At 36.2% G+C, this 12437-nt stretch overlaps 1 protein-coding gene across 1 annotated transcript in view; it reads left to right on the top strand.

Moving 5' to 3' along the window:
* Positions 1–12437, top strand: part of ATP11A (ATPase phospholipid transporting 11A) — a 230886-nt gene that overhangs the window by 179998 nt on the left and 38451 nt on the right. The window contains 3 exon segments of the mRNA XM_071208206.1: positions 991–1062; positions 2955–3028; positions 7010–7113. Of these exon segments, the coding sequence (XP_071064307.1) occupies positions 991–1062; positions 2955–3028; positions 7010–7113 (250 nt within the window).

Genomic DNA, 12437 nt, shown 5'->3' with positions numbered 1-12437 from the left:
TTACATAATTAGAAGAATATTTCTATTATTGAACTAAATTAGCATTTTCCCATCCAATTTGAATATTCATATTAGATATGTAAATTATGTCATTACTGACATTTATTAAATGTGTAAATCCAAGTACATATAGGTGAGATTTCTCAAAATAGATTTCTCTCTTCTTAGAAAAGAAATTAAGCTGCTTTTCAGTCATAAAATTTAGGACAGGCTGTTTCTACCCATCCTTTTCGATTCATCTAGGTATTATTGCATCCAAGAATCTTTTTCTTCAACTCCCACCTCTGTTTCCCCAAGTTTATATCAACTTCATGCCTATCTTCCATACATCACATTGAAATATGCTTCTCTCTCTCCATTCACCTGTAAGCTTCTTAAATACAGAAGCCGTTCCTTTTTTCACTTCGTTTTCCCAGCACTTACCCACTGGCATCTGAAGTGTATTGAACTGTCAGAAGTGGTGGTGGAAAAGGTTGTAGCTGCAGATGAAGTGCTCTGCAAATGTTTATTGAACTGGCTGCCTGGGCAGGGCCTTGGCTTTCTCATCAGTAAAATGAGAGGGTTGGTCTGGTGATATCTATGTCTCTGAGGTTCCTTTGGTTTTTGGCACTGTATTTTCCTCCCCTGGAAAAAAACAACAAAAACTCATCAAGAAATTAGAATGTCAGTGGAAATAGAGATTGCAGTGTGGAGAACTGCTGCTACTTTCTTTCTGAAAATCATTCATACTTACCAATATGATAATGTGCCTCATCATTATGGTACAAGACAGAATAACTTGAAAATCCTGTTCACTAATAGAGAATTTTTTGAAATGGTGAATAAATTCAGTATTTTAATTTTCTAACTTTATAAGGCAGTTTACTGCATCTCTTTTACTGAAAGTATTTTTTAGAGAAAGCATTACCGAAATGTACTACAGAAAAATGCTATTAAAGAGAATATCAGAATTTCAGATTAACCTCTGAATTTCCCTTCTCATTTTTGCAGACTTGGTTTTACATACCTTAGGCTAAAAGACAATTATATGGAAATATTAAATAGGGACAATGACATTGAAAGGTAAGTATACTCTACATTAAAATGTATGATAATAAAGAAAGGACTTTACAGTTCTTTTATTTGGGCAAAAAGATATTTGTCTGTATTCGTCCCACAGAGTGCTCTCCCTACCATTAATAACTCCAAGAATGTCACTGAAACATTCTGAAGAATTTTTAATGGTTCAACAGAGGAAAAATTGGTTTGGTGCTGTTACAGGAGTGTTTTCCCGCCAGCCTGTTTTCCTTGGAGATGTAAATTGGTGTTCAATTTTTTTTTTCTTTTAAGTTTAATTATCAGTTATGTTTTCAGTAAAGCCATCTAAAATTGGTTTATTATAAGAGCTCTCAAAGTTATTAAAATGTTCTGACACGTTCCAGGTCAGTGTTTGACTCTCCAAGATGGGAGTGGAGTAAGCAGCCTTCCTAGTAAGTGGCCATGAAATCTTGTTGGCATAGAACACCAATTAACATTTCATGGAACACAGTATTCTCTAGGAAGCAATTTGAGAAGTGTATGTTTTTTAATAAACAGTTTGAAATTAGATCGTTTTTTCATATTTTTATTAATCAAATGCTTTGGATTTTTAGGAACCATTTCAATTTCAAATTGCCAGTCTCACAAACAAGTGGCGTATCTTGAGTTTGGGTGCAGAAAATAGGCAATCCATCTTTCCTTTACACATAAGCAGAAGTATGCCATAATAGATGTAGAAAAATCAGATGGGAAAGGGCATAAGATTTGGTGGTGATGGCCTCAAAAAAGGGGATCTAAAATTTTTGTTTTTAGGAAAAATAAACTTCCAGGTTATTGGAATATGGGCTAAATCCTTTAATTACAGAACATAGCTGCCAGGTCTTAAGTTGAAGTCAGACTGGCCTTCATCCCTGGAAGTTTTCAGACTTCCCAGGTTTTCAGCAGTGCTACAATTGAAGGAAGATTTGGCATCCCTCCTTGGAGAAGGGCAATAAAGACATAATTGTTGACATCTATAATTGGGACTTCTGGTTTTAAACTGAAAAGGGTAGATAAAAATCGCTACCGAGATTGAAAAACATACCACAACGTGACTGAGGTTTAATAGGGAAATAATTAGCAGCTTTTGAACTCAGACAATAATTACAGAACTTTAACAGTCCTGGCTGGGGTCTTTAGATCATAAGGAGTTTTCACAGCTAGTGTTAGGGATTCCTGAGTTGTTTTCATTATTTCAGATGCCAGGCAGAAATTATAAGCCTTCTGATATTAATACTGCACAAGCTGGCTGATGTATTAGTTTTGTTTGTTTTCTATTACTATTTTTATCAATGTAGAGGTAATATCAGTTCATTTACATGGATCAAAAGCTCTCAGGCAACATTGTGCATATAGGATTAACAGAATTTAAGACAATGAATCAATATTTAAGAATGCAGTTTGTTTCATAAACAAAGTCTTTTAAAATATATTTTCTGGGTTGGAGGTGATGGCATGGATATAAACAATGAGAAGGTCCTTAGTGAAAAGATTCAGAGCCCTTGAATCAATCTTAGTCTTCTCCCATCTTAGGAACTTGGTATAAACTGCATGGAGGTAAATTGCTGGCATCATATAAAATAGGTAAGTTCAGTTTGGACAGCTTTAAAATGCAGACTTTTTTTATCATGTCTGTGGAGGAAATCATCATATATCCAGATTATTTTTTTTCAAAGAGCTGCTTTATACCATTAATATATAGAAGGAGATATAATGGTGTTTGGAGGTGATATTTTTAAAGCACTATAGAAAAAGGGAGGAGGAGAGCTAGTCTACCTATTTCACTGCTTGCTTCTTGGTAAAATGTTGGTCCATATTATGTGGCTTGATAATTATCTAGAGTTAAAATACAGAGCTAGATGTATATTAAAAAAATTTGTTTTAATTTTCTTTTTCAGGTTTGAGCTGCTGGAAATTTTGAGTTTTGACTCAGTAAGGAGGAGAATGAGTGTAATTGTAAAATCTGCTACAGGTAGAAATTTCTTTTCCCCCGATTCCTTAAATTGTACATTGTGGTTATCACTTATTCTTATGGTTAAATTCTGTAGAAGCTTTAAGGATTTATTTTTTTTCTTTTTAAGATAGAATAGATAATTCTTTCATGATATCTTTTTATTTTAAAAAGTTAAGTATTTTGAAAATATTTAGAAATAAGTACTGGGCTAAATATCCCACTTTCTTATACATTTTTTATATTTTTTACTATTAAAATTTTTATATTTAATCCCATTTATGAATATCCCCACAGCATTTCTCTATGTATATCTAAATAATATAAAACATGATTTTAAATAACCCATTTTTTTAGGAATGGTAATATGAGTGTGAATGTATATAAAATAATATTAGAATGCTAAAATGATTTGTTGTTGATTGGTTGCCATAACAATGTGTCTTTGAGAACCAAAAAAAACTCTGGTTTGTTTTTAGAATATTAGAATTATAAATGGAGTGAAATATTCATATCAAATCCCTTTAACAACAATGATTTTGTACTTGAATTTTGTTAGTAAATTACCATGTAAGTTGGACAAGGCTGTGGTGTCATTTTTATACTATGTTCCCTTTACATTTTTCTATTACACAGCTCTCTCTTTTGCGTCTTTGTGTTCCATCATCCTATTAATATTCCTCTCCCCTTTGCCAACTTTTCGTTTCCCTGGAACCGCATTAGCCTAGATTTACCACAAAGGTCCTAGCCTCAGCTTTCTTTTTTCTTGCCATGCCCTGTCCTTGATGAACTGTCCCACTTCTACAGAAATCTCTCTTCTAGGTTGATGACCTTTTACCTAGCCCTAATCCCTCAGTCAGTTCCTACCTTTGGGTAATAGCTACAGTTAATCAACTTCTTGGCATCTCAGTCTCTACTTTTTCTCCCCCAAGCACCTTAGGTGCAGAGACTAGTCAGCATTGGTTCTTTGCACTTCAGTTGTCAACTCTTTTAATTTTATCTCCAAATATCTTGCATCCATCTCCTCCTTTCAGTTATCACTGCCAACACCTAACCTGCTTTCCAACAGATCTCCCATCTGCAGTCCCTTTATATTTCGATCATCCTGTTACCAAATTAGTCTTCCTAAAACCCAAGTGTGATCACATTCCTTGCTAGAAGCCTCAGTGTTCCCCTATGACTGACTCTACCAGATAACATCTCCTACATTATCAGTGCTCTTTTCTTTAAGGCCTGTGGATTGAATTGTGTACCCCAGCATAGACATGTTCTTGGCCTTGGTCTACTTTCTGGTGGGTGTGGACCCATTGTAAATAAAATCTCTTTAAGATGTTACTTCATTTAAGGTGTGGCCCAACTGAATCAGGTTGGGCTTTAATCCACATTACTGAAGACCTTTTTAGGTGGAGTGAAAGTCAGATGGAGTGAGAAACCAGGAGTGGCCGCCATGTGCCTTGCCATGTGACAGAAAAGCCAAGGACCAAGGATTTCTGGCAGCTAGCCACAGAGTGCCATAATCCTTGTGAAGAAGGCATCTTCAGTTTTGGGCTTCTTCTAGCCTCAAAATTATGAGCCAGTAAATTCCCATTGTTTAAGCAGCTGTGTATTGTTTCCCTTAATGTATCCTGAACTGTCCTCCTACCTGGCATGTGTTTTTCTACACGGAAGACTCTCGTACTCATTTGCACCTGTGAAGATTCTTTTCAAAATTTCAGAAAGACCGAAATGTCTGTACTTCAGTGATTTATGCTTTTCTTGGGACTAACAGAGATTGAACTTGAGGAAAGACATGATGAAGTACCAAATCATTTTACTGTGTCAGGTTAAAGAGAGGGCCATGAAATATAACTTTTCAGTGACTTCCAATGCTGATAGTCACTCTACCCAAGATGGAATGTAAATAATACCTAAATCACCTAATTTAGAAAGGGGAAAAAAAGGGATATAATAACATTAGACTTTCTTGGAGCTGATCAGTTGATTTTTCCATTTCTGAGACACTTTTGTGTTGGACATGGCCTTCCACCTCATTCGCTGGGATGAGACACAACAAGAAACTCAGTCCATGATGAGCATGAACTATCATTATTTCCCTTACTCTTCTGTTAGAGCATTTCTGAGTCCTAGAGAGAAAGGCAAACTGTCCATAGCAGTCAGGGAGTTTCTACAATTGCCACAACCCAATTGTGTATGGACACTAAATTTCTGTGTGTTTATTCACCCATGAATATGTTGTTATAGTTTAGTAACCTCATTTGACTAAGAAATTTAAGCCAGTCACAAGCCATTAGCAGGATCACAACCATGAAACATAATGTTCATAGGAAAATTGTTCAACAATGCATCATTATATTATCTGGATATAATTTTCTATAACTTTCTGATAACGTGAGCATTCGCTAGAAATTATGTCTGATAGTATGGAACTGATTCTGAAATCAAATTGATTGGTATAACCAACCAATGCATCTGCTTTTTCATGGGAAACAGCTAAGAGTTTTGGTCAAAAATCTATATAGGTTTTATAAGATTCATCTAGTACTAGAACTTCTTGCTTCTGGTAAGTTCCTATTCACTGTGGCTTGTTTGTACTTCCAGTTCACTCCCAAACCTTTGCCACAACCATCTGCTCAGCTCCATGTACTTTCAATATAGACATTATTATCTGCCATCCTTTCTGATCATAGGTTGACATTAACTTTTGTTAATTTAAGATTTCTGTGAGTATAAATCTTACCTATTTTAAATATTGTTACTGTGTGTATATCACAGGGTACTTCCAAGAATCTCAGAAATATGCCACAGTGGGTCCCTGACACTATACTTGAGTTCGTGGACCCTTGTCTAGATCTCAGAGTGTGGATCAACTGATAGGGTGTCATCTAGTCGTCAGCTCCAGAAGTGTGCCCTCCCCACCCCCTCCCAGCCCTACCTCAGCCATGAGAGTTGGCACTAACAGAACAATTGCCTGTTCTCTTCTGGCACCCCCCGGATTTGGTTTCCCTGATATGTTTCCTGAGGAAGTTCAGCATCTAGGGTTGCTAGGGATCTATACTAGACCAGAAAGTTTGGCATTTGAGCTTTCTGTTTGGAAAAGAAATTAAGAATATAATACATGCCATAGAAGCAGTGCTTCTCCAGCCACTGCAGTTGCTATGATAGAGTACTATAGTATTTCTATGAGCCAACAATATAGAACAAAGCCAGCCTTGTGAAAGTGGTATCTTGCTTTGCAGTCTAAAAGATTTTTTGCTAAAGGAGAAAGGAGCACATGTGTGCCAGATAGGGAGCATTTTGGATCAGTGTAGGTGTCTTCAATCCTTTTGCTTCCATTTTTGTCATATACTAGAATCTCCCCCCACCCCCCTTTACCTGAAAGAGAAAAAAACATCTTTATCTTGAAACATGAGGTGCATACATTTACAGCATAAATACATTTAAAGTCATTGGGTCATTACTTGAGGTATAGGGGGAGAATTTTTCTTGTAACTTCTGTTAATATAAAGGATAGCCTAGATTTCTTGTTCTCCATAAAGATATGTTACTTTCAGGAAGGAATTTTATGTTCACCTTCCAGTGTTTCAGCAGGTTATCCTACCTTTCGGCTCAACTATGCCCTTTGTCTTGTTTTATAACCTCCTTCCTATCATGAGGTCATTTTATTGCTCATTCAGATATTTACTACAGAGATGGCTGAAGAGAGAGGAGGAGGAATTCTCGGAAGCCAGGGGTTGTTTTTTGTTGTTGTTGTTGTTGTAGTTCTCTGGGTTCCTGAGTTTCCTTCCTATGAGATTTCTAGGGTTGTAGGAATAACATGAAACTTTGGGATAATCTGTGTATTTCATTTTTTCCTGACTTAGTATGTTAACTTGGCGATTTAAATCTTCTTTACCAAGGTCTAAGCTCTGGTATTTTTGGTTTTTAATGATAGCATAATTTGAAAAATATTTTAGAGTTTTCCCCATGTTGTGGTTAAATTAATTTTTTTTTCTCATTTTATAGGCGAAATTTACCTGTTTTGCAAAGGAGCAGATTCTTCAATATTTCCTAGAGTAATAGAAGGCAAAGTTGATCAAATACAATCCAGAGTGGAGCGTAATGCAGTGGTAAGATGATGGAGTGAGGGACATTGGGCTTTCCAGAGTCTTATGTGTTCTCCTTCCTTGGGAAGGAATTTTCATATTCTAAAATTTGCTGGCTGAGAATATTAAATTCCCTAAGAGATCAATATAGAAATTAGGATGGCTCATGTACAAACAAAATGGAAAATTCACCTATTGCTTTCGACACCAATGGTGCTCTTGACATCTGGGTGATGCCCTTCGGGAAATTTACTCTGCAGTCTGTGGTCATGTTTTTTTTTAGGTTATTCGATTGATATTTTGGAGGGGGTCAGAATTATAAATACATTTGTGATTATTGTATTAGAACAAATAGATCTTTCTCCTGAAGGGTATCTAGTGATTAGTTTCAAAAATAAATTAGCACTTACGCAATTGCACCCTTGTTTTTCATCCCACATCTTGTTATTTTTAAGCCCTTACGGAGTCTCTTCCGTAACTTTAACAGCATTGTTCAGTCTGTCACAAGTCGGAGCTCTCTGTCCCCATACTCCAGCTTTCTCTCATTGGAGACTGCTATGGCCATGCCATGTATCTGTAACACAGGGACACCTTTCCTTCCAGTTCAGGTGCATGACTCTCAGTAGAAGCATTTCTCTTCTGCCTTTATCCCAATCGGTGCAGATTTCTACATATTTACATCCTTTCATCTACTCTTTCTTTATGATCGTAATCAAGAATGTCTTCCTCAGAGGGCTGCCCCTCACTCCCAGCCCAGAGTAGCCCTTCATCTCCCACCCATCATCATCATATTTTCATGAAAAGGCAAAGGTAACTGACAGAGTCTCTACCCAGAGGTCGAGAATGTTGCTGATGAAGGTGACTACACACCAGAAATTTAAGAGTTTAAAGAATTACTATAAACTAAGGAAGATTTAGCCAAGATATACTTAGAATAAGGCTCATAAAAATTCAACATTTCTTCTGTTTACAACTTTATTTTTTATATTTATATATATATCTTTTTTATAGATTTAAAAAAAATTTAAAGATACATAGATCATACACTATTACATTAAAAGATACGAGGAGATCCCATATACCCCATTCCCCACCCTACTTACAACTTTTTTTTTGCCTACTTACAACTTTAATATTTATAAATCATTTGTCGTCATACCAGTCTTAATATTTGATTACTTTATTCTAGATATTGTAGAACTAAAATTCTCTGACTGAGAGGAACCTTTTTTATGCTAAAATCATGCTTGCTAACGGAGTTTTTAGCTTTGTTAAATGTCGCCTGCCATCAATGTACATGTTTTGCTTTAAGTTCTTATCAAAATACCTAGTAACCACCTGCTGGCCAAATAGAGTAACTGCGGTTGAACCAACAGGAATCTTACAAGTACCACAGGTATATATGTCCAGGAACGATCAGTCCATTTATATACAAGTTTTAGTAGTAAAACATCACCTACAAGGGTGCCTGGAATTATATTCTCTAGGAGATAGCTCCATCTTGAATTCACTTTCAAAACTGGGTTCCTATACGACAGGCATTGTTCGCCACTAACAAGTAGATCGCTCCTTAGTGCGTCAAATCCGATAGACTTTGACAGAAAGCTTCTCATCACCTAAACCCAGAAGTTTCTGCTGTGATAAGGAAAAAGAGCAGTGACCAGGACTTGATGCTCTCTCTCATTCTGCTCATTTTGCCTTTTGTCACTCCCATTCTTTGAGAGCATTTATGTTGGAAATAAAGGAAATTACCAGAACCAATACTGTAATTGCATGTATTTTACCTAAACACTTTCTAACTATGTCTGGAAAAAAATCCAGACTTTCAAACTGAGCATTTCTTTATACAGTGTTACTGCATTATGTTAGTGTCCTAAATATAGAAGCTTCTGCCAAAGCAGGTACAGGCAGCAAGGACTTTTCTAATCCATGACAAGTCTCTTAATTATATGGCCCTCTTTGCCTTATAGTATAACTAGTTTGAAGCCTTGCTTGCATCTTTTTAAAATAATCTTACTTTTAACATTAAAGGTTGCTTCAGGTGTTCTGTCTTCCAGTGTCTTGTAAATGAATGGTTCTTATTTCTTTCAGATTATCCCTTAAATCTTCTCTCAATTCCCAGAAAGCAGGTAACAGTGCTCTTTGAGGAGACTGAGGATCATCTTTTCTGGAGATATTTTTCCAAATAATGAAGAACAAATAGACCAATGGTCTGGAAATAAAATAGCTTTCTGCTCCTAACTATAAAAACCTCAAAACTAGCATAAACATTCTCTTAATAGAACATGATTTATCTTCCCTCAAAATAATATATTATTAAATGGCATTTGGCAGCATATGGTGGGCTTTAGTAAACTTCCTACAACAAGAATCTCCAAAGGCTGCTGTTTGCTTACGAGTATGCTACGATTCCGCATCCCTTATTCTGTCAGAAACAACCTCCAGGAGCTCATTCTTCATGGTTCATTGGGAGCAGCAGGTTTTGTTTAATAAACAGATTTACACCCTTTATTAGTGCTGGAGACTTTCTCTCCCCAACTTACCTAGAAGAAAAAATGTTTCCCTTGAGAAATGAGAAGCATTGTTATGTATGACGATTTTAAAGTCCATTTACTTCTTGTTTTAAAAAGCATTATTGGCATGTAACCAACATAAGTAATCCCTACATGTTAACGTTTAAAAGTAAGTAAGCTTTAACATATATCTATATACACAAGCATGAAAATATTATCACAGTTAGTGCAGTAAACCTATATGCCACCCCAAAAAATTTTCTTGTACCCCTTTTTAATCCCTCCTTCCCTACTCCCTAACCTCCCCACACACCAAGGTCAGCTCTCTCACTCTCAATTAGTTTGAACCTTCTAGAATTTTAAACAAATGGAATCTACACTACATAGTATTTTGACATTAATTCATATTGTCACATGTACAAATAGTTCATTCCTTTTTATTACTGAGCAGTAGTCCATTGTATGAATATTCTACATCTTATTTATACATTTGCCTGTTGATGGACATTTGGGTTATTTCCAGTTTGGAGCAATAGCCCAAAAAAAAGAAAAGCTGTGGTGAACATTCATGTATGTGTCTTAGGTTGGACACATATTTCCTTTTCTCATGAGAAATCTCAGGTCATCGTTATCTTTATTCTATAAGTAACATGTCTTTTTATGGCCATTTTAAAGATTTTGTCTTTATCACTAGTATTAAGCAACTTGATTATGAAGTGCGTTATATGTTTCTTGTGCTCAGGGTTAGTTGAGTTTCTTAGATCTTTGAGTTTATAGTTTTTATCACATTTGGAAATATTTTTAAAATTAAAAAAAGGTTTTCAGTCTTCCTATTCAGGTATTTCAACTGCCTGTATATTAAGCGGCTTGAAATAGTCCCACAACTTACTGAAGCTCTTTCCTTTCTTTCTTTTTGTCTTCAGTCTACATTCTATATGATTTTATTTGTAGGTTTTTTGTAATGTTTTTGTACCAAGTTGAGAAAGTGAAAAAAGTTGCATTTTGTCAGATGCTTTTCCGGGATCAGTTGATATGACCCAGCCCTTCTTCAGCCTGTTAACGTGGGGATTACACTGACTGATATAGAACATGAACCACCTTTGCATACCACTTTGTCATGGTATATAATTCTTTTTTATATATTGCTGAAATCTAGTTGGTAATATTTTGTTAAGGATTTTTAAAATTTATTTCTCTCCCCTTCCTCCCACCCCCATTGTCTGCTCTCTGTGTCCATTCGCTGGACACAGCACTGCTGTGTCCAGTGCTGGGAAACTGCATCTCTTTTTTGTTGCATCATCTTGCTGTGTCAGCTCTCCATGTGTGCAGCACCACTCCTGGGTAGGCTGTGCTTTTTTCACGTGGGACAGCTTTCCTTGTGGGGTGCACTCCTTGTGAATGGGGCATCCCTACATGGGGCACCCCTGCATGGCATGGCACTCCTTGCATGTGGCAGCACTGCACGTGGGCCAGTTTACCACATGGGTCAGGAGGCCCTGGGTTTGAGCCCTGGACACTCCATATGGTAGACAGATGCTCTATCAGTTGAACCATATCCACTTCCCTTGTTAAGGATTTTTGCGTCAGTATTCAGGAGGGATTTTGGTCTGTAGTTTCTTTTTTTTGTATTGTCTTTTGTTTTTGAGTCATAGCAGAACTGGCTCCATAAAATTAATAGGAAAGTATTCCCATCTCTCTTATTTTCTATAATAGATCATGTAAAATTGGTGTTAATTATATTTAAATGTTTAGTGGACTTCTCCAGTGAAACATCTAACCTACAGATTTCTTTTGGGGAATTTTTACATTATAACTTCAAAAACCTTAATAACTGGGGGGTTGTTTTAGTTTCCTGGGCTGCTCAAGCAAGTATCATGAAATGGGTCAGGTTAAACCATGGAAATTTATTTGCTCACAGTTTTAAGGTAAAAGAAAGTCCAGCTCAAGATGTCATCAAGCAATGCTTTCTTCCTGAGGACTGGTGTTCTGGGGCCGGATGCCAGTGATGCTTGGGTCCTCTGTCACATGGCAAGGCACATGGTGGCATCACTGGTCTCTCCCTGCTCTTCCAGTTCCCCTGAGTTTCTCCTGTTCACTTCCTGTGACTTTCTCTCTCTGTTTGAATTTCATTCTGCTTATAAAGTACACCAGCAATTTTAAAATATCCATCCTGATTGGATTGGGCCGCACCTTAACTGAAGTAACCTCATCAAAAGGTCTTACTTACAATGGACTCGCACCACAGGAATGGATTTAACTTAAGAACATGTTTTTCTGGGATGCATACAGCTTCAAACCACCGCAAGGGCTGTTCAAATTATCTATTTAATATTGAGTAAATAATGATCATTCGTGCTTTTCAAAGGCTTGATCAGTTACATCTAAATTGTCAAAGTTATATGTAGTAGTAGCATTTCCTTATTACCCTTTGGATGTCTGCAGAATCTATAGTGATATCACCTGCTTTATTCCTGATACTGATCATTTATATCTTCTCTTTTTCTTTTTCAGTCATGCAAAAAGCTTGTCAAAGTTATTGATTTTTCCCCCAAAGAACCAGGTGTTTTGTTTCATTAATTTTTCTCTACTGCTTTTCTGTTTTCAATTTCATTAATTCACACTCTTCAGCATCTTTATTATCTCCTTTCTTCTTGCTTTGGGTTTATTTTGGCCTTTTCCTTTAGATAAAAGGTTATATTATTGATTTGAGACTTTTCATCTTTAATATAAGCATGTAATGCTATAAATGTTCCTCTTAGCACTGCTTTAACTGTTTCTCAAAATTTTTTGATATGTTGTATTTTCATTTTCTGTATATTCACTGTATTCTTGTTC

The sequence above is a fragment of the Dasypus novemcinctus genome, chromosome 15 (assembly GCF_030445035.2).
Source record: "Dasypus novemcinctus isolate mDasNov1 chromosome 15, mDasNov1.1.hap2, whole genome shotgun sequence".
Lineage (NCBI taxonomy): Eukaryota > Metazoa > Chordata > Mammalia > Cingulata > Dasypodidae > Dasypus > Dasypus novemcinctus.
The sequence above is the reverse complement of the archived record's forward strand: the minus strand, read 5'-3'. Positions and strand labels throughout refer to the sequence as shown.